Consider the following 24114-nt stretch of genomic DNA (forward strand, 5'->3'; position numbering starts at 1 on the left):
TGAGTCAATTACAAAAAATATGCTAGAGCATGGTTGCAAATAATTTTATTTCTACAGAGCATCATCATAAAATTTTAAAATTTGATACTACTTTTTTATATATATATATATACTATATTGTTTATGTATATTAATTTATTTTCTGCGATGTTATAGATGCATTTTCAATAATTTGAAAAAGAAAACGTGGTATAATGTAACATGGGTTTCTGTAGTACCCATTCACTTAACATGCGGGTTTTAAGAATGTAAGCTCTATAGTAAGTGGATATTACCATTACTGGATTCAGTGTTTCTACTTTTCATTTCCAACTGTTCAAAACATTTTTATTTGTTTAAAAACTTTCCACTTAAAACAGTACACTTGTGTTTGTGCTAACAGTTCTGATTTTGCTAAATCAAATGGTTCCAATTTAGTGGACTTGCATTATGTTATGTATTATACAGAAACAAAATGCCCTCACTTAAACATTACACTGAGTGATAAGTTTAATATACAGGATGAAGGTTAAGATGCATTTAGGGCTAAAGCCTCAAGCTGCGAGCAAATTTAGACTATGTATATATTAAGTGCAATAGCATCATTAATACACAGCCATTTCTGAATAAACAGAATATTTATAAGGCGGCATCGTTTTACCTATCTGAGAATAAGTAACATTAGTCTTCTCCTTAGGTGAAGCATTACTTATTCGAAGTAGTGCAATATTATGACAACTCGTTGTGAAGGTATTCAGAATATGAGATATAATTTAAAATGATGCCGCCTTATAAATATTCTTTTTATTCAGAAATGGCTGTGTATTAATGATGCTATTGCACTTAATATATACATATACAGGATGATTCACAACTTTTGTCTTTTAACTTCAGGAGCTTTTTCCTTAGGCCAATTCACGTGAAAAATGTTATAGAAACATAGGTCTTATTCTCAACAGTTATGGAGTTGTTATTATCTGAATACGGTAAAATTCTGTTACAGTGAGTACTGTTTTAATGAAAATTTTACTATAATGAATAACTAATAATAAGGGAGGTTTCCTTTATTATTACAGAACATCCTCGTTAATTGATATTATATTATTTAAAATGCTCCAGTACTACAACCAACAACATAGGGTTTAAAATGTGTTTTAGTATTGATTATTTGAAATACATGTACAATGAAATTCAAACTTTGAATTGGGTCCCACGACTTGGGAATAGCTTTTCTAATTCAAAAAGACTGCTTAAACCAGCTACTGGCAAACATTGTTATAATGAAATTGAATAGAGTTTGTAATGAAAAAAAAAATTTGCTAATGTATAGTATATGGCACCTTTCAGTTTTACATTTTAATTCTTCTTCTTCAAGAATTATGTGAGAGTGAGAGAATTCATGTAAACTCTAACTCATGTAGGGGTGCACGTGTAACCCATTTTGTTTATATCGCTGGGAGAAAACAAAAAACACTGATAGTATAGTTGGAAAGGACACGGTTTCTATCCATATGGTAAATTATATATTATACAGTTGCTCCTTGACTTATAGAGTTCCATTCCACTGACCACGTAAGTCGATTTGGTCATAAGTTGAAAGAAAGTCTGTTTTTTTTACGTTATTTATGGTTATAAAATGAAATACTACAGTAAAAGTAATGTGCATTTACCTTTAATACAAAGTTAAAGGTAAAGTGCAGCCATTATCAACCCACTGCAAGATGGAAGCCTCTTCAACAATTCATGCTGAAGGAAATGGACCATAATCTGCCACGCTGGTCCAGTGCGGGTTGGCAGATCGACCGTATTCAGCAGTCAGGGGCTTGAACACCGATCTACTCAAAGAGTGTGTGCTACTGCACTCCCGCTCCTGATCACTCGGCTACGGAATGTGCATTTATTTTTAATGCACCTAGATGAACATCCATCATTTAAGAGTCAGTGTCAAATATCTGATCATCAATTGATCAGCTGTTTCATGTTATATGCAGTAAATAAGTTGCCAGAAGTCTCCTTAATAAGAATTAATACACTTGGAATTAGTATTTTGGCTCAGTCTGCTAGGCTTCAAAGTGGAAGGATGTTTCTCCGTTTTTTTTTTTTTTTGTCTCTGTAGGCATAATTTATGTAATAGAGAGATGGGTTTTGAATGCGGATACATAGAGTTAACTGTTAGAAAATGCACCTAACTCGAAATTGATGATTTTGGGTAATTTCATGGGTTATCTGTGTGGATGGCCCCTTAATACCACCGTATTTGTCCAAGATTTCCTTTTGTGATTTGCTCAAGAATTATTGAGGAAGGCTGATCAGGTCTTGGGTCATCTGCAACATTCTCATTGGCCTTCACTGAATCATTTGTGTTATTTAAATATGGCCATCCTACCAAAACATTCAATACCATATGCTTCATTTATCTCTAACTATTTCTGATGCATTTAAGCCTCTTCTGACACAATAATCAATCACATATCATCGCTGTTCAGTCTGTATGTCTAACATGTTACTTCAGAATAATTGTCAGTGACACTGCTAAAAAAACTCTTCAGACAATACTAGCTCGACAAGTACTGGCATGCACAAACATAGTCCTCAGTAGTGATCAGGGAGAGTGCCTCTAGCGGCAGTTATGAAAAGTTTGTGCAGTAAATGTAAAATCTTGCACCAGTTTTTTAATGGTGACTTAATTATGCATACGAAAAAAAAAAAAAAAAAGGCAGAAAACAAACAACACATGTACAGATTTAATTTCTCACAGCCAAGGTAATATTTTACAACTGTAATGATGAAACATTTTTTCAGCTCTACTCAGGCACTGGCATTTTTTGTCTACTATTCTCTGCTGTTCTAAAGTGATGTTGCAGGTTGCTGGCTCACATAATGTAATTAGCAAGAGCAGTTTGTGCTTACTTATGAAGTTACCTGTTTTTTTTTTTTTTTTTTTTCCTTTCCTCGATTACAAGTATTATATTAACCTTGAATGAATACATGGGGTCAATGAGATTGCAAGAAATATTTCATCTATTTGTGCTCTTCATCTGCTCCATCCACACAGCTGAAACTCCCTTGAACTTCCTTCCAAGTGTGCTTTCCTCCATTTGGTAATGCTTTGAATACATATTGCATGACATTGAAGTGTCATCTGAAATCAAACTGTTAGTGTGCACTTTATGTTGCATGCAGTGAGCTCATGTTATTCATAGGCCGGAATCCATTTGTATGTGTTCATTGAAGTGTGCAGGTTTTTTATTTGCATTTTGCTTGTTAAGAGGCCTAAAGGGAGTTTTATTTTCAAAAATTAACTGGGATTATAAGATGCACCCAGGTTTTAAAAGGCGAATCTGAGGGGAATTTTATTGCATTTATCTGAAACAGAAATTTGTGTTTCCTAAACTAAATGTCAGTGTTGAACAGATCTACTCCTTAGAGAATCTGATCAACTCAGGACAATCACAGTCATCATTACCAATGTTATGGTGATCTGAACTTCCAATTTTTTCAAAAGAGTTCCTCATCTTTAGTGCCATCAAGGACATCACTGATTCCATATTTCTTAAAACACTTGTGGTTTCTAGAGAGAGAGAGAGAGAGAGAGAGAGAGAGAGAGAGAGAGAGAGAGAGAGAGAGAGAGAAGTAGGGTTTTATTGATCTTTTTACTGGCAAAAAAGGATGAGTTCTAGTGAGTCTTCACTTGGATATACTATGGGTGTACTATGCAACAACAATATAGTTTAATCTAAAAAAAAACTTCAGACCATATGGGACCATACAGGTAGCATTTTCCAGGATAAAAAAGGCTTATTGTATATATATTTTTAATATAAAAAATGGATTTTTCACAGTTTTTAATCCTTTCTGTGTTCAGAAAAGATTGAAAATAAAGGTGGCATCAAAAAAAGTGCACAGTTCTGAATTATTTCTTGCCGATTTTTAAAATTCCACATGCACACAGGATCACTTAGACTCCAGCACCTAGAGGATTAACAATTCTTTGTTCTACTACTAATAGGTTTAACAGCAAATGATATCCAAGACAAGGATACTCTCTCTTTAGCAGATATGTACAATTATACATGATAAATAGATAACTTATTTTAACTTATTATACATCAAATTGTGTGATTAGTAATGGCAAAAAAAAATTTAACTTAGCAATCTTGTTATCTTTCTCACGTTGACAAGTTAATGCATTAACGTCACGAGTAGATATCTACTCATGTCTACATCAAACTGTTTAACTAGTAATAGCAGCACAAACGGAACTAATCTTCTTATTGTTTGCAAGAAATTTTTTGAAATTTTTGAATTTCATCACAGCACAAGAGTTATATTTCTCACACTGGCTAAATTTACGTGCTACATATCTACCACAACAAAATTAAAAAATTATTAATATTTTAAATGGACAATGTTAATTTAAATAGAGTGTCTCACAATGTAGTGTTTTAGGTCTTGTTTGAATGAAATTGTTTTCATTCAAATTATTTTCAAAGTCCATCTATGCCAAAAATGTATTGGCTGATAACAAAGCAAACACTTTATGGCACAGCTTATGGCACACCTTGTCAGGGGTTGAATCAATGATGGTCTGGTCTGTTATATGATGAATTCACATACCAGTTATTACTATTTTTTATCCCCAGATTAAATAAAAAAAAAAAAAGTGTCAAAATGAAGGGAAAAGCTAATGGAGGACTACAATGAAAAGAGGCTTTGTCTTTTCACAGTTTAAAGTGTTTCATTCTAGAAACCTCTGTATGCCAGGGGTTTTAAATGTTTTTGTATGGTCAGTCATCTCCCTTTTGAATCTTGCATCACCTCCCTTTAGGGCGCCTCCGTAGCCAGGTGGGAAGGAGCAGCAGTGCTTAGCACACGCTTCTTGATTAGACCGGGGTTCGAGCCCGTCACCACCAAATACGGAGGATGCGGAAAGGTCATTCAGGGAATGACCACCGCATATCCCGGAGCAATATGGCCTTAGTTGCTAATGCTCCTAAAAACCAAATAACAACAACAACACCTCCCTTTTTTTCAGTTTCAAAAATTGTAACTGAAATATCTGAAAATTAAATTTTGACATTACCTTGTTATTTAAAGCTGCATTCTTGGCATTGCAACAAACTGAAAACAAACAAGGGAAACAAAAACAAAAAAAATGTTGAAGCAAAAAGAAATTTTTGTGTACTTTAGGAGGCCTCCCCCCCGAATCCTCTTATTTATGTTCTCTAAGGAGGCAAACCTTCCCAGTTAAGAACCCCTTCCTACAAGAAATTCACTTATTTGGCAAAGCATTAGAATTAGTAATCTAATTGACAGTGCAATCAGAATCCACACATTTTAAATGCCACTAAGATTAAATTTTTGTGTATTTTATATGTGTAAAACAGATTAAACATTAAAAATAAAAATTTACTTATTCATATGTGAAAAGTAATAAGCTGTTATCTACAGTACCATATTTCTGAATGAATGCATGGTTTATTAAACTTTTTATACAATATGGTATTTTTTATAAATAAATTTTCTTTGTGAACAGTCTCTGAACAATATTTTTACTTAGTGCATATTTTATAATTTTCTGTATTGATTTTAAAGTTGATATTTAAGTAAAATGAGTGGACATTACTAACAAAATTACTTACTAATGCTAACAAAAAGGGGACAAAAAGGTTTGGAAAAAACAGAATTACATTTTAATTACCTGCTATAGCTGAATAGGTAATTAAAACGTAATAAAATGATTTTTCATTTACTTTCCGCTCTTCATATACCATCTCCCTGCATGTATGTGCACAAACACACTCAGACAGTTGTATTTTGTTTATTATCAAAATGTACTCAATTTTTATCAGTCTTTAGTATTTTATGAAGCTTTGACTTATCAGAACTATTTTTGTACTTTCTGTAGATAAACATCCTTGCTATTGCCTTCGTTACTTTAACTATAATTACTTCTTTGACATTAATTAATTAGATAGTATATAATAGAGCTATAATGTTCAATATGTTCTACGTTGATATCAATATTTGTAGAAGAATAAGAGAAATTCATCTCAACATGATTGTAGAACACTTCCATATGATACTCTCCAGAAATTAAAACGAATAGAAGGTTAACACAAAATGATTACAGTAAAAAATCAATTGAAAGCAATTTAAAAAAAATATATATATATATTTTTAAATTGTTATATGCCGTGATCACCGGAATGGAAATTACCATATGCCATGATCACCGGAATGGAAATTATGGAGTATGTGAGCTTGAATCTTAAATAGAGAGATTATTTGTCCTCGTGCATACACGTGAAAGGTTGTGATTATCTGTCTTTGCGCATGCACACAAAAGACCACGAATTGGAGATTAGATATGAAATCTCTAATTCATGGTCTTATGCATGCACATGCAAAGACAGATAATTGCGACCTTTCACGGGCATGTCCGAGGACAAATAATCTCTCTATTTAAGATTCAAGCGCACATATTCCATAATTTCCATTCCTGTGATCACAACATATGGTCGAAAAACATTGTGAGCTTCAGGGAGGAAAATTGTCTTTCAAAATTTATGGTAAACTTCTTTTTGTTAACTTTTTAAATTAATTTCTTTAAAAATTGTTTTTTGAATTTTTAATTAAATTTTTTAAAATTGTTTTTTGAATTTTTAATTTTTGAATTGTTTTCAATTGATTTTTTACTATAATCGGTTTGCTTTAATCTTTTATTAGTTTTGATTTCTGGAAAGTATAATAGAAGTGTTCTACATATCATATTGGGTAAATTTCTCTTATTTTTCTACAAATATTAATTAATTAGATATATCTGAATGAATTAATTGCCTTTTATTCTTTTAGATCTTCAGGCTTCTTTAGGCGGACCTCCAATTGAGGTGAGTTCTGATTTTTTCCCCCACCAGGCAATTAAGCAAGTTATTTTTCTACTATTCCTTTTGAGGAGAGTTCATATATTTCTATTTTTCATGTGTCAGGGAAACACGTTTTTCAAAAAAGATAGGCTGGATAGGACCAGGTATGTCTGCCAAGAGCAAAATTGATGACGTTGTAGAGCAGGTATCATCTCTTAAGTGTACAAAAGCCGATGCTGTTGTGCACATTGGCACTAATGACATCGAGTAGGAGATTTGAGGACTTACACAGCACTGTTGAGAAAAAGTCTCAAGTAGTAGTAGTAATAGTAGTAGTGGCATGTGATGCAAGAAAGCAAATGTATGAGCTTATGCAGCATCAGCCAAAAAAAAAAACCGAAAAAAAAACCACACCATTCCCTCCAAATGCCTGTCCAGTTCCTCCTTAAATTTATTCAACCTATCAATTTCCACAACAACAGATGGAAGTTTGTTCCAGCAATTAACCACCCGCTGGCTAAAGGCAAATTTCCGCACATCTATTCTACATCTGTCCTTTCTTAATTTGAATTTATGCCCCCTTAGGTTCGTAATCTGAACAAGTGGAAGGGTCCCATCAGAATTCAGCGTGCTGAACCCATTCAAGGCCTTATTGAAAATGTCTTCAATTCTACCCGGACTTGATAGGAGGGAGTATATGAAGAGAGTCTTGTCAATCAGTTTGTCCCTGGAGAGATTGTGCAAGGCCCATGGTGTACAATTTTTCTCACCATGCCCTATGCTTAACAGGAGAGGCTGCTTCTACACTTAAATAGAAAGAGTGCAAGAATATTTGCAGATGCTATTTAGGCAGTGATAAGTGGGTTGGAAAACTGCTTGCTTGGTTGGGGGGGAAGGAATACACAGACTAATAGATTAACAATAGCCGCAGGCAAAAGTGAAAGTGATTCTTGCACTGCTTCTGTTGGAACAGGCTGCCTGGAAAGCAAGGTACCAGGGATTTCAAGGCCTGTTATGGGTCGAAATGGAAGAAGGAAATACATGGGCTGTGTTAAGGTATGTAAGAGCAAGAACAAGTGCATGTATATATGTATATACACAAATGCTAGGAGCGTAGTAAATAAATTTGATGAATTTGAAGTGCTGGTCAAGTCGTCAAATGCAGACATCGTGGAGATATCAGAGATGTGTGTGTGGTATCACTCAGAAATACGGGATGCAAAATTTGAATATGTGGGAGTACAATGTCTACAGATAGAAGAAGGTATTATGCCCTTAGTTAAGAAGCACATAAAATCAAAGGCAGTGCATCCAGTTTACATGGGTGGTCAGTGCAATATTGAGTCAGTTTGGTGTGACATAAGCACACCACTGGGAAAACAAAAATGGGGGTAGGAATTGTTATAGGCCAAAATGACTGTGATGAGTACAGTGAAAAGCTGTACAGAGAAATAGAGTGGGGCAGTAAATTAAAATGTCTTATAATGGGGAATTTTAACTTTCCTGATGTTGATTGGAATTTGTGGGTTGATTGGTCACACACACACACTAGCAAGACTTGTGGATGACTGTTTTCTACAGCAGCATTTTAGAGAGGCAACAAGAGAGAGAGAGAGAGAGCAATACTCATGATCTGATTATCAGTAGTGATTCTTCATACATTACAAATTGGCAGATAAAAGAACCACTAGGTGGAAGTGATAACAGTGTACTGATGTGGGATTTACTTAAAGATGTTACTACTGTCAAGGCTTAAGGGAAGGGTTTTTGCTTTCATAAAGGAGAATACAGTGGTTTCCGAAGTTTTTCAAATTGTATACAGTGTGACCAACTAATGTTGTTATCAACAACAAATTCTAAATGGGAAGCGTTCAGGGAAATAGTCATAAAAGTTACTATGCTTTTTGTACCATTTAAGAAATCCATTGAAGGCTTAGACTGAAATGAGTGTCAGCCAAATTGATGAGATTTCTGACAGAGGAGAAAAGTGAATGGGATGTATATAAATTATCAGGTGATATAGAAGCTTGGTAAATATAAACTAGACTGCAATCAAGTCACAAAGGAGGTTAGGCAAGCCAAGTCAGATTACAAGAAGTTTGGCAAAGAAAAGCAGCAGAGACTTCTTTACTTATATTAACAGTAGAAGGACGGGGTTGAATCGCATTGGGCCACTTGGTGTCGATGGTTTAATTCAGTGGTTTTCAACTGGGGTGCTGCAACAACATTGCAGGGGCACCATGTAATTTGGATTAAATTACTTAAACTTATTATTTTTTTAAAATTTAAGTATTTATTTCAGTCTGTATATAAAATCTGTATATATATATATATATATATGTTACAAACCACACATTATTTATATATGTATACAGATATATATGAATATATATATATAGGGTGTATTTGATAGTATGAACCAGAGCTATAATGCTCAATACGTTCTACGTTGATATCAATATTTGTAAAAGAATATAAGAGAAGTTTATCTCAATATGATACGTAGAACACTTCCATATGACACTCTCCAGAAATTAAAACGAAAACAATTAAAAAATCAAAAATCTTACATTACAGTAAGAAATAATTAACAATAATTAAAAATCAGATGAACACAATTAAAAATCAATTTAATTCAATTAAAAATTAAGTAAAAAGTTAATTTAATGCAATTAAAAATTAAGTAAAAATTAATTTAACGAAAAAAATTTGTTAACATATTTCTTTTCTAAAGTATTGCCTTCAAAACAACATCGTTCTGAAGTTTGCCAGGGTCAATTTAAATCATAAAATTTTGGGCGTTAAGCAACTAGCGCTTGCCACATCGCATAATATGGTTAAGCTTGCCTTAAGATCTCGGTATTCAAATAAACAAAAATACCTTTCCCAAGTTAGGAAACTTTGTGATAAATTAAAAAATTATCTGCATCCTAACAATTCTATCGAACACCCCCTCGCCCATAGATTTGCGACATGAAGCACAGGCTAAAAAAACAGACATGTTAGCAAGTTGAATACATTATCTGGAGGGTCAAGACACGTTCATACGAGTTCTAACACATCGCCGCGAACTTGCGACCAAATGCATACGAGTTGTGTGATGACCCCACCACATATGCACAACGGTCTACTGCAGAATACTTCAGCTAGTTCGCGAACACCCCCTCGTCCAACATTCAGTGAACCAACATATCAACAGGTTACAAATCTTTCCTCGTATATGCTATCGCAGGACCAGATTTCACTTTTATCCAAAGGATTAAATTACAATTTACCACCTCGAAAACTACCTAAAGAAAGTGCATAATTCATATTGAATTTTGACTTTGTAATGTTCCACAAAAAGATTTACATCCAGGCCTCGCATAATGAGAGTTCGATTAATGCGTTTCAGTTACCGCTATTTAAAAGAATTATACCACTTTTCACTTTACACAATGCAAATTTCCAGTTAATGTGATCTTTTTTTTTTTTTTTTTTTCATGCGATAGTTGAAAAAGATTTGAATCGTGCGTCGGACGGGCAATAAACAAACGTTTGCCTGCCTCGGTGTGTTCCATCCGCTAATAAAGTCAATGCAGACTTGCATTTAAAAATTCTAATTTTTAAATGAGCCAGATGAAAATGTTACTGCGAAGGAGATAACGGTAAAAGACCTAGATGAAATCTTTTGTATCGCAGAGAACCTCAATCAAAAGGTGTGAGGTTCTCTGCAATATTTATTTTGCCAGGACCCAGAGAAGATTGTCGGCTATCGGAAATTGATTGATGAAAAGAGAAAGTCAACACTGTTCAGATATTTCCACAACAGTCATTTCTTCATTGTATATTTTATATCAGAGGTTCCCAAACTTTCTGGGTTCATGGCACCCTTAGTGTCTCAGTAATTTTTTCACGGCACACCTAGACCAAAAGAAATACCCAACAGTTCCATTTAGTAGTTAGATCCAAACAACTGAATAAGAAATGTTGAAACTGAACTACCTCAAGCTAGTAGTTCGCGCGGTGTCCGACAGATGTCTAGTATCGCTGTGCTTCTATCGAAAATTTTAAATATTCCGCGGCGCACAGTTTGGGAATCGCTGTTTTATGCAATAAACATTTAATTCCGTAATTATTTTCATTATCTTTTACATTTGTATACAGTTAAAAAGTTATTTAAAAGGTACTTTTAAAATTCTTTATGGACATTCCAGAAGGTCAAGGACCAATTATAATTTTTCCTATTGATTATTATATTCGATTAACGCGTTTCTGTTTTGCGCGATGCACTCGCGGGGCGAATTAATAGCGTTAATCGAGGCCAGCCTGTATTTATTAAGGAAGGAAAATTGTTTTGCAATTTTTTTCGTTAAATTAATTTTTTACTTAACTTTTAATTGCGTTAAATGATTTTTAATTATTGTTAATTATTTCTTACTGTAATGTAAGATTTTTTATTTTTTATTGTGTTTTCGTCTTAATTTCTGGAGAGTGTCATAAGGAAGTGTTGTTCTTTTATTCTTTAAGGTGTATACATGTACAGTCAGTCCTCGTATAGCACGATAGTTGTGTTCCTAGAAACCCTCGTGCAATGCAAAATCGTGCAATATAAACAACAGGCCCTATGGGAAAAATAGGGTTAGGTGCCAACCACCCAAGATTGAACACACATTTGGAACCAAAACATTACCAAACACAATAAATAATCGTAATAAAATACGAAGTATTTTATTACAATTATTTATTATTATATGTAATAAAATACATAATACGCAAGCATTTTAATTACTTAAGTATTTTAAGTAATACGTAAGTATTTTATTATGACTATTACGTAATAAAATATTGCTAATGCTTTTGCTTCTATTGTAAGCAAACTTTTTTGTTTGATTTTCTACCCAAACAGATGACAGCTGTTCCATCTCTTCCAGTTCTTTGTGTCTTAATCTAATGGATTTTAATTACACTTTGAGTTGTTTCTGCTATGAAAGTTGTTTTTATTTTCTCTGCATTCTTTGTAATTCTCGGCGTTGCCTCATTTAGGTCTGTAGTACGTGCAATATCACATGGTGTTTCATTTCGCGCAAAGCGTTTCATATTTTTTCTCTATCGACAGAAGCGGACTGGCCATAAGCCTTACCGGGGAAACCCCGGTGGGCCAGAGGCCGGTGTGATTTTGGCTATAAACGATAGTATGAGGCCACTATAAATTTTCCTGGGTAAGAATTTTTGACCCAGTCCGCCTCTGTTTATCGATATTGCTTTTCTCTGTGAATCTGCAGTGTCTTCACCAGGACGCTTCCTTTTCACACCTTTTAAGTATTTTACTCATTTTTAGGGAATAAAGTACAATTACAAAAAGAGGAGGCACGCTTTATACACATAAATAAAGCTGCGTGCGTGTAACAACTGAATAAACAACACCGTAAAGGCAGAGATACACTATTAACACCTCACATTTTACTAAAGCACATTTCTAGGGGTTACTACCATAAAACAATAAAATCAATTTCCAGTTGCGTTTCTCCGAGTGGAATCTGTTATAAACTGGTAGTAAACTCGATCTAATTGCATTTGCGATTATACCGATAGCTGGAATTGTGTTGGTTTTTACGTTATTATGGTGAAATGTTTTTCCCCTTCACTGATATAAAAAACATAAATACATTTTCAGAATCTTTTCTTCATTCCTATCGTGTTGCGTTCAATTGGAGTGATTCCACGTTCGACTGCCATTTCTTGTAAACACAAATCCGAATCATGCATAAGCGAATTCGGTTCGTGTTATATAAGATATCATTCCCCTATTTATAAATCGTGTATGATCAAATTCGTGTAGTGTAAACACGTGTTATACGAGGACTGACTTTATATATATAGGGTGCAACAAAATAAAATAAATTACTGAAGGGGCCATTATTAAAAAAAGCGAAAACCACTGGTTTGATTATTGATGACCTGCTCAGGTTACTGGCACGCTGAATAGGTATTTTGCATCTACATTCACACATGAGGAATTCTTTACATGAGAGGGATGTCAGAAGTTTATCAAACTCTAACAGGGAGTTAAATGATTTTGTGATAACTGATAGGAAAGTGGAAGAGGAATTAGCATTAGTAGTGGCATATGATACAAGCTTATAAAGCATCAGCCAAAAAAAAAAAAACCATTCATATATTCACTCAATGTTTGTCCAATTCTTCCTTGAATTTATTTAAGCTATCAACTTCCACGACAGATGGAAGTTTGTTCTAGCAATCAACTACCCATTGGCTAGATGTGCTATTCTGCAACTGTCTTTCCTCAACACATCTGTTCTGCAACTGTCTTTCCTCAGTTTGAATTTATGCCACCTCAAGTGCGTAATCTAAGCAGGAGGAAGAATCCCATCAGCTTTGAGCTTGCTCAAATCCTTCAAGGCCTTATACAACTCAATCAGATCACCTCGCAGGTGAATAGTTTTGAGATGCTGCAATTTGCAGAACTTAAGCCTTTCTAGGTAAGAGAGCAACCCTTTGTAACCCTCACCAATCTTGTTGTCTTTCTCTGTACTCGTTCCAGCAGCTCTACATCCTTCCTAAAATGAGGCCTCTAGGCCTGTATGCAGTACTCAAAGTGTGGCCTGACCATTGCCTTTTACAAAGGGATAATCACCTTCCTATCCCTACTAGAAAAATTCCTGTATATCGACAAGACTCCATGAGCCGCTCTGGCAGCCTGTTTGCACAGAGCAGCTCATGGGGTCATAAAACATCATATCTTACTGCACAATTACCCCCAGGTCTTTTTCATTTTCCACTACCCTGAGTGCAGTACTGCACAATTGGTACATTACCCTGGTTTACTGCTACCCATACGCAGTACTTTACATTTGTCAGTTTGTAAATTTCATTTTCCACCTGTCAGCCCATCTGCCCAACTTTTCTAGATCCTGTTGCAGTAGCATACTGTCATTAACAACCCTGCCAACCTTTGTGTCGTCCGCAAACTTGGCCATTAAGCCTGATATACCTTCATCAATATCATTGACAAATACAGAAAACAATAATGGGCCTAACACCCAACCCAGGAGAAATCCACTAATAACATTAGTCCATGAAGTGTCCATTGATTATCACTCTGTATTTGCCCACTCAACCATCCCTTTATCCATAGCAGCAACTTGCCCTTAATGCCATACTGCTCCAATTTGTACAGCAGTCTTCCATGTGCAACAGTATCAAAAGCTTTCCTGAAATCAAAGTATATGTTGTCAAAATTATTTTTTGCACATGGGATCTCCACAAGCCTGTTCAAGTAAAGCACCATATTTCACTAATCAGCAAGACTTGGATTCCTTGATCTTGTTTAACAGAGTGGAATGTACTGGATTATGAAAAATTAGTATTAATCACAATACAGAAGAATGGCATCTTTTCATAAACAGTTCAAGTGAAAGGTTGAAACTGTGTTGTTTTCCTTGGTTTTGTCAAAGAAGACCACAGAAATGTGAAGCACATGTAAGAGAAGATCAAGTAAGACCAGTATTAATGGGATGTCTGTAGGGGATTTCAAGATGCTGGGATTCCTTCTGGGTTTGCAAGTGATTTCAATAAGTTCTCTTACTTTCTCTGCCCATTGGTCAGTAGCAATAGTGTGATCAGCACTACAGAAGAAGAGAATTGTCTGTCAGAATTGAGTTGCACCCTGTTATATACACAATGTAGTAGACAGTCCCTTAATTCTGATACTCCATGTTTAGCTGGGACTAGTCAAACAATTTATTAAGGCATTGGGTCCTATAGGTTACATCTTCAAGCATATGTAATCTTATGTTTCCAAAATTGTCTGATATTCAAAAGTGAAATATGGCATGTTTAATTAGTCCACAAGTAAGCAGTTTTTGGCTTCATAAGAACTGAAGATGAAATGACCGATGATGAATGAAATGCCTGGCAGTTGTTTTGCTTTGTGAATGGCTTTCTTCGTAATGTTAAGAGAGAAGATTACAAAGAACAAGCTGAAACTTATGTAAAAATTGATGGAGAATATTGATGGATAAAATGAAGTACATGAAGAGAGATTTTCACCAGTACATCCAATCAGTGGGGAAGAGGTGCCAGGGAAGGTGGAATGAGGCTATGATGGCCAACTGTAACTGGATTTTTGGTCTGACAACAAAAGACAAGGATATTCAGATATGCATTTTTAAGGAATTTTTTTTTGATTAACCCGAGGAGGGTTTCTAAATTTTAATTTGTGATTTTTTTTTTTTCCTTAACTTATAGCTAAGGTTAATATGATATTCTGTACAAAAGTTAAATATTGTTAATAAATCCAATATAGTATTATTGCATATGTACTTTTCTTACATTTCTGGGCAATCCATTAATGCCATGCAATTGTTAATGCTATGTACTTTTCAAGTAGAAAGCCAGATACAGTAGAATCTCATTAATACAAAGTTTAAGAGACCTAAATTTTCATATTTTATAATAACGAGGTTTGTAGTAACAAGGCCTCCCAAAAGTGTCAAAATTTTGCCTTTATTATTATTATTTATTATTTTTGTTTTTGGCACATACTATATATCTAAGAATAATAATAAATAATAATAATATCAAAAATAAGATAATTAAAATAAAAAATAATAAAAACAAATGCCTTGTCTAACAATACAGTAGGATTAACACACTTTTTAAAGATTTTATTTTATTTGTAAGATAAACTAAGAGAAAAGCAATTAACAGAAATGAAAATATTGTACAGTATATATTTTGATATATACAATATTTTAGTATTACAGTAAAAGAATTAATCTTAATATAAAAGGAGACATACAGTCCATTAACTGTTTGATAAATTAATCTAATTTAAAGAAAGAATCCAATGTTGTTTGCATAGTTTTTGTCCTATATGCATTTTTAACTACAGCACAGACATTGTAAAATGCAATAGCTGTTTCTTTATCAACGTTACTGCAGGCCAATACATTCTCTATTATGCTCAATGCATTTTGGACATCTTTTTTAGATGGTAGTGTATGTGCTTCTTCACTTTCGCTGGTAACAAAACATCATCATTTTGCTTGGTACTTAGCAGCTCTTCTGGTGTTGTGTTGCTGTGGTAGAAACTATAAGTACCTTCACAAACTTTAAATTTGCCAACAAAATCATAGCTCCTTCAAATTCTCCCATTCCTCAATGTTGCTATCACATTTGTCTGCCGGACCATGTTTTTCGATGATATTCTCCTCAAAACCACTCTTTCTTAAGCAGTCAGGGGCTTGTTCCCCAGTCTACTCAAAGACCATGCTGCACTCCCTCTCCTTACCATGGATGGTAATGAGAGGTTAAAAACAACAGCCGTATAGTTGTCAACATAAACATCTTGGCAGAATGTGCTGTACAATGTCTAGATCTAGAATCATCAAAATGTTCCTACAATGATCTAGAATCATCTAGATCATTTTTCCTACAATGATCTAGAATCATCAAAATGTTCCTTTTTTCTGAAGCCATTCTTCTGTCCACATTTGATAAGCAAGACTGAAAAATTTTGGCCATAAGCCAGTCACTTCTATTGGCCACATAATCACATGGAAGTTGGTTAACTTCTTTAAAAAACATCTTGGCTTGGAAAACTTACCAATCACCACTGGGCATAGTTGTGTATTGCCATTTGAATTGTAGCATAGCAGAATAGTGAGTCTAAATTTCTTCGAACAGCAAATGTTTTGTTTGACAGCAAATTATAAAATAAACCTGGTTCATCAAGATTTAAAATATCTTTTGTCTCATATTTTTCAAGAATGGACCATACAGAACATAACCAGTCTTTAGCCTTTTCCTTGTTGACTAATCCAGACTCACCGCAAACATTTCGCAAAACAAAGTTTTTCCTGTCTTTAAATCTTTAGAGCCAGCCACTGCTGCATTTGAAGTTGGTAATTCCATGTTGCTGGTACAGATAATTTGCCTTTTCTTGCAAAATTGGACTTGATATTGGCAAATTAGATGCAAGCATTTGTTGGTACCACCCAAAACATTTGTTTCAAGTTCCTCATGTTTTGAATCAGGAATTCGTTTCATATTTTTTTTATCGCTGCTCCATTGTCACGCAGTTCTTCAAGTTTTTTTTTTTTTTTAGTTTATCAATATTGTAGATGAAGTAGGTAAAGGGATGCTGTATTCCTATGTAATGTCCATTTTGCTAAGTTCAGTCCTATCAGCCTCTTGTATAATTTTCAATTTAATTTCCAGGCTCAGTTCCATCAGTTTGTTTTGTAACCATAACACTACTAGATGAGATTTAATATAAACAAACTTTAAATTAATTTAAAGACACAACTTCCGAAAAATACTTCAGCTCAGATAAAATGGCACAAAAAAAACAGATTACTGTATACTGTAGCAAAAGATTCTTTGAACTGGTGTAACAATTGCAACTGACCTTAATCACGCGGAGAGCAAGGGAGTGTATGTAAACAACTTAGAAAAACTGTTTTTATTCTTTTGTTAATTTAACATGATTTTTTCAGAATGCACTTATGTTGTAGTTACTATAAACTGGTTTTGTTTACACCAAAATAATTTCTAACAAGTCAGTGCCATCTTTCGGGAAGCAGGGCACCGGGTGGCCAGAGGCAATAATAGCGGCAATGAGTGTTTTTTTTTTTTTTTTTGTAAAAAAAAATAAGATAAATCTAACCCTCAAGGCACAATACCCTGGCAGTAACCAACGAGAAAAGCCTGGAACTAATCAGGTGAAATGAAAAGGAAACCCCAGTGTCCTATCACAGACGAGACCCCGACTGAGGACAAATGTCAATCTGTGAGGTAGGCGAAACAGCCTCCTAATCTAAACACAACAAAAGAACAGATAAACACTCGAAAATTGCCCACAGAGACGAGACCCCGACTAAAGACAAACCGGACTGGACCATAGGTACACCGACTGTGACAATGAAAAAGGAAAAACAAGAAGCGAACTTGATAATGAACACCCACGAAGTAGATGATCTAGTTGCTTACAATCACAAGCAGAACCTGAGGACATTCACATAGCTGGAACAAAGGGATCCTTGCTCCTGTTCCAGGACAAATACCAGACCAACAACTCGGACAGAGTTGATGTGTGTGACATGCAGCCCAGCTGCTGATGCTACATGACGATCTGAGTCAACCTAGCCTGACTCTCTTTAAATCCTGTTTCAGAAGGAAAGGAGGGGTGGGGAACTCCCCACCTTCCCTTCTGGTGAGGCATGGGCATGCCTCATTGATCTACTGGGGTCGCCTACTCTATCGTCCCCATACTTCTGCCTTAGTCCCCACCCCAGTCTACAGTGTCCCCCCTGTATCTTTATGCAAGTGTATGCCCCCACACCAAAACCTTAAACAACTCCAAATTAACTACGTCCACTTTTGGCCTTTTTACATCTAAGCAATATTATCATCATCATCATCAGCCATTTTCAATCCACTGCAGGATGAAGTCCTCTCCAGCAACTTTCCAGTTCCTTCTATTTTTTGCAATGGCCATCCACTTACTATCCATGAACTCGCGAATTTCATCTGTCCCTCTCCATAGTTGTCTTCCAGGTCTTTTTCTAGCTTCTCTTGGGTACCATTCTGTTATTTTCTTAGTCCATCTGTCATGTCTTCAAGCTGTGTCCTGCCCAACACCATTTTAGTTCTTTAGTTTTGATAAGAATGTCCTTTATTTGAGTTTGCTGCCTAATCCATGTGTTTCTCTTCTTATCTATAAGTCTGATTCCTAATATAATTCATTCCATTCTTTGCTGTGTAGTTCTCAGCTTCTCTTCTATTCTTTTGGTGAGTGCCCAAGTTTCACTTCCATAAGTTATGGTGGGAGTATGTATTGGTTCATTATTTTACGTTTCAGGCAAATTGGGATATTGCTCCTCAGTATGTGACTATACAGCAGGCCCCCGTTATAACGTGGTTCGCTTTACTCTGATTCGCTATAACAGATCACTATAAAGCTCTTTTACAGATTTCATTTTTGGCATATTTAACGAATCGGGACACAAACTGAGATGACTATACCACCAAGAGAGTCATTCACTCCGATTGCACACTATTTATTGAGTTCACAAAAGCCCACCAAAAAAACACAATCGGCTGCCGCTCCTATATCCATACCTCCTAGTGCTCCACCACTACCAAAACCAAGTGGTAAAGAAAAGCTAAAAAGTTTGGAAGAGCCACCCGCAACACCAGAAACAATGGACGTAGAGAATAAGGAGGTACCGGATGAATCAGTCTTGGAACTCTTTGCGGAGGACGAAATGGACACGGGACAGCATCCATTCTTTCCCAAAAAAGATAAATCCAAGACTGACAAAAGTAAGCCTTCAGCACTTCGGAAGCCGCCTGATGGACCCACCAAGCCAAAATAATGGCTAAATTCCTACAATGGAATTGTCGTGGATTCTGGCGAAATACTGATGACATCAAGGCCCTCCTGCAAAAGCATGAGCCAGTTTACTTTTGCTTGCAGGAGACTTATCTAAAGGCAAATGATGATCCTACCATGCATAACATCACCATTTTTCGTAAGGAGAGAATTGCAGATGGTCCTGCTCATGGAGGAGTAGCTATTCTTGTGGGAAACCAGACCCCAGTTCAGGCCTTGCTAATTACAACCAGCATAGAGGCTGTTGCAATTCGCCTTACAGTGGGATTTTTATTAACCATGTGCTCTATTTATTTGCCACCTGGGACTGACATCTCACAGGAAGACCTTAATGATCTTGTAACGCAGTTGCCTCCCCCTTTCTTACTTCTAGGGGATTTTAATGGACATAATACCCTGTGGGGTAGTGCTAACATTAATGGAAGGGGATGAGTCATAGAGCGTATGCTCAATGACAATGACCTTTCCCTTCTAAATACTGGAACAAACACCTTCCACTAGTGACCTAACTAATTAGGTCACTGAAAGTTTAAAATTTTTTATATATGACCTGGTCTTGGCACATTATAGCCTTAGTAACTAATGCGCCAATAAAATCAAAACCAAACCAAACCTTCTTCCACATGCCTACCCATACTTTTTCTGCCATTGATCTCTCTATCTGCTGCTCTTCTCTACTCCCTTCACTCACCTGGGAAGTGGAGGACAACCCATGCGGAAGTGATCACTTCCCTGTGTTAACCTCATTACACAGTGGGAGACTGCGTCTTCCTTTCAGGTTACCACGGTGGAAGACTGATCAGGCTGACTGGACTGCCTTCCAACATCAGGCACATTTTGACCTTAGTACCGTCAGTCAGGAGCCTATCAATGATGCAGTAACAACGTACATCACAGAAATTATCGTCCAAGCAGCTGCGAATGCTGTTCCAAAAACATCTGCCCAGTTTCCACCATTTCCCAAACCTTGGTGGAATTCACAATGCGCAGCATCAAAAAAGGCTCAAAACAAAGCATGGGGGATATTCCGCCGATATCCTACCACGACCAACCTTATAGCCTTTAAACATATACGAGCCAAAGCACGCTATATCCACCGTCAGATTCAAAAGGAATCGTGGATCTGTTTTACTTCATCAATTACTCAGTCCATTAGTACTAAGTTGGTCTGGGATAAAATCCGGAAAATGAAGGGAAAATATAGATCCCACCCTTCTTCAATCCTTGATTATAATGGATGCACTATTGCAGATCCAACTGCAATAGCCAATTCTCTTGGGGAAACATTCTCTAACATCTCTGCAACATCTTCGTATTCCCCAGAGTTCCTGGTCCTAAAATATAAAATCGAAAAACAGGCACTTAATTTTAAGTCTAAGAGCCTTTATCCCTACAACGGGGCATTACTTTGGAAAGAGCTCTCACTCTTTCCAAAGCAAGTGCTGTTGGACCAGATGGCATCCATTATGAAATGATTAAGCATCTTTCACCAAAATCTATGGATTATCTGCTCCCTCACAGAATCTTTATTGAAGGGCAGTTTCCGGATTCCTGGCGCAAGGCAACCGTTCTTGCTTTTGCTAAGCCAGGAAAGGATCCAAAAGTCACTAGAAATTATCGTCCTATTGCTCTGACTAGCTCTCTGTGCAAAATCCTGGAGAGAATGATTAATTTTCATTTAATCTGATATTTAGAATCAAATGACCTTCTCTCCAACATCCAATGCGGCTTCCGAAGGAACCGGTCCACTTTGGACCATCTTATTAGACTGGAAACATCCATCCGGGATGCTTTCCTAAAACGTGAACATTTGGTGTCTGTATTCTTTGACATGGAGAAGGCGTATGACACAACTCACATCTGGTGAGTATGGGCTTGGCACACCCAGGGTCCTGAGCTGGATATCATCATTCTTCTCTTCTTGTTGATTTCCTTCTACTTCTCTCTCTCTCTCTCTCTGGGTAACTTGGAAATTTTTTTTTTAGCTGGTGCAGCATAAGCCTCAGGCTTCCTTGCACTATATGGCTAGTAATAATAATAATAATAACTTGGAGATTTGGCATCTTAAAAGATTTGCATAGCCTTGGTCTTAGAGGGCATCTCCCCATTTTTATTAAAAACTTTTTAGCCAATCGATCTTTCCAAGTTCGTGTGGGATCCTCACTCTCTCGTTCCTTCAGTCAAGAGGAGGGAGTACCACAAGGATCAGTATTGAGTGCCACGCCTTTCGACATCAAAGTTAATTCCATCACAGAACAACTTCCTCCAACTGTAAACAGTGCCCTCTATGTTGATGACTTTAGCATATTTTGTCAGTCATGCAACATGAGGGTTATTGAAAGACAACTGCAAAAAGCCATTGATCACCTTAATTCCTGGGCACTTGCTAATGGCTTCAGGTTCTCGCCGGAGAAGACTGTTTGCGTACTTTTGTCGTAAGCGTAATCTTCATCCTGAACCTGAATTAAAGCTCGGACAGAATGCTATTCCAGTAACGGCGGACACAAAATCCTTGGGACTCGTATTTGATAAAAAGCTGACCTTTCTGGATCACATCCGTCAACTCCGTACAAAGTGCACAACAGGCCTGAATATTATGCGCTCTCTTTCCTCTACATCTTGGGGTGCGGATTGATGCACCCTACTACGCATCTACCGTGCACTTGTACGATCCAGACTAGATTACGGGTCCCTGGTATACAATTCGGCTAAAGACAGTGTACTTCGATGGCTGGATCCTGTCCATCATGAGGCTCTCCGTATCGCTACGGGAGCATTTCGAACATCTCCTGTCCAGAGTTTATACTTCGAAGCAAACGAACCACCGTTATCGCTTTGATGTAAGCAGTTGTCTCTAAAGTAGGCTTTAAAACTGAAATCCCTGCCAGACCATCTTATGTGGCCATTCGTTTTTGAGCCAAGATGGGAAAATTTGTACAACACCCGTAAGACTGCCAATCGTCCTTTTGGTATTAGTCTCCAAGAGCTACTCAAAGAACTTAATATCAAGGTAGACAAGGTTGCCCAAACACCAAAGCAATCCCTTCCACCCTGGCATGCTCATGTCCTGGCATGTGATGTCCCTTAGAAATTGGGGAAAGTCAGATACTCCATCATCTGTCTACCTGCAGCTTTATTCAGCACACCGAGCTGAACATTCTGACTTCGCGCCAGTTTACACCACAGACGGTTCGAAGTCGGAATCACATGTGGGATCTACTGCTGTCTTTAAAGACACCACTACATCGGAGCAGATTCCCTCTGAATGCAGCATATTTACTGCAGAGCTGCATGCTATACAGTTAGCCTTGGATCACATTAGTAAATGTCAATACCAACGGTTCATTTTATATTCCGACTCAGCATGTTACAGGCTTTAATATCTCTGAGATATAATCCTCATCCGGTTCTGTCTTGTATTCAGCAGAAGATTCACTTTCCCCATGAACATGAATATGATATCTGCTTCTGCTGGATTCCCAGCCACATTGGGATTATGGGAAATGATTTGGCTGACACTGCAGCCAAATCAGGAATTCCCAATAATAAGCGCTGCCTGTCAGTCTCCTATACAGACTACAGGCAAATAATACACCAGAAGATACACTCCCAATGGCAGGATTCGTGGAATAGACAGACTGCGAATAAATTATATCGTATAAAGCCTGTAATTGAACCGTGGCGGTCTAGTCTGCACAGGAATCGTAAGGAGGAAGTTGTTCTTGCCCGGACCCTCATAGGACATAGTCATTTGACTCATTCGTTTTTGCTGAGGGCTGATGACACTCCTATGTGTGAATCCTGTGGCACAATTTTATCAGTTAGACGCGTTTTGGTTGACTGTCCAGATTTTAGCAATATCCGTTTTGCCGCTTTTAATCATGACTGACACTCAGTCAGATTTTATCCGACAATGACAATGTGTCTGCTGTTTTTAGCTTTTTTAAATCAATAAAGGTTTTTACTTGTATTTAAAATTTATATGTTATTGTTATATCTTTATTGATTTATTTTTTTTATATATTTGTTATTATATATCTGGACATGGTGGCCTAACTAATTAGGTCACTGAGAGGTTAAATTTTTATATATTACCGGGTCTTGGCGCATTATAGCCTTAGTTGCTAATGCGCCAATAAAATCCAAACCAAACCAAACCAAAGCCCTTGAGGAAGCTTTCAGAAGATTAGACTGGTCGCAGAAAGGAGTCAATGTGAACGGAGAGTACCTAAACCATTTACAATTTGCAGATGACATTGTGGTCATAAGCCATGATCCCAAAGAATTAGAGGAAAATCTTAATCAGTTAAGCACAGTTAGTAAGGATATTAGACTAAAGATGAATATGGCTAAAACAAAAGTAATGATGAACAAGTATGCCAACGAAAGGGAAATAATGATTGAAGGGGCAGTAATTGAAAAGATGGATTCATATACTTATCTGGGACAAGTTATTAGCTGTAATAATGATAAGTGGCTGGAAGTCAAGAGATGAATAAATTTTGGATGGATAGCATTCAGGAAATATACTCACATGCTGAAGAGCATTATCCCAGTTTGTCTGAAACGTAAAATAATGAACCAATGTATACTCCCCACCATGACTTATGGAAGTGAAACTTGGGCACTCACCAAAAGAATAGAAGAGAAGCTGAGAACTACACAGCGAAGAATGGAACGAATTATATTGGGAATCAGATTGTTAGATAAGAAGAGAAACACATGGATTAGGCAGCAAACTCAAGTAAAGGACATTCTTATCAAAACTAAAGAACTAAAATGGTCTTGGGCAGGACACATAGCTTGAAGACACGATGAGAGATGGACTAAGAAAATAACAGAATGGTACACAAGAGGAGATAGAAGAAA

General features: G+C 36.4%; 1 protein-coding gene across 2 annotated transcripts in view; it reads left to right on the forward strand.

The window, feature by feature from the left end:
* CstF64 (cleavage stimulation factor subunit 2 CstF64) overlaps nt 1–24114 on the forward strand; it is a 183957-nt gene that overhangs the window by 46649 nt on the left and 113194 nt on the right. For both annotated transcript variants that reach the window (XM_090375422.1, XM_090375428.1), the window contains exon 4: nt 6835–6869. In XM_090375422.1, the coding sequence (XP_090231548.1) occupies nt 6835–6869 (35 nt within the window). The remainder of the gene's footprint in view (nt 1–6834; nt 6870–24114) is intronic.

This window comes from Mastigoproctus giganteus, chromosome 1 (assembly GCF_048544385.1).
Source record: "Mastigoproctus giganteus isolate SK-2022 chromosome 1, ASM4854438v1, whole genome shotgun sequence".
Classification (NCBI taxonomy): Eukaryota; Metazoa; Arthropoda; class Arachnida; order Uropygi; family Thelyphonidae; genus Mastigoproctus; species Mastigoproctus giganteus.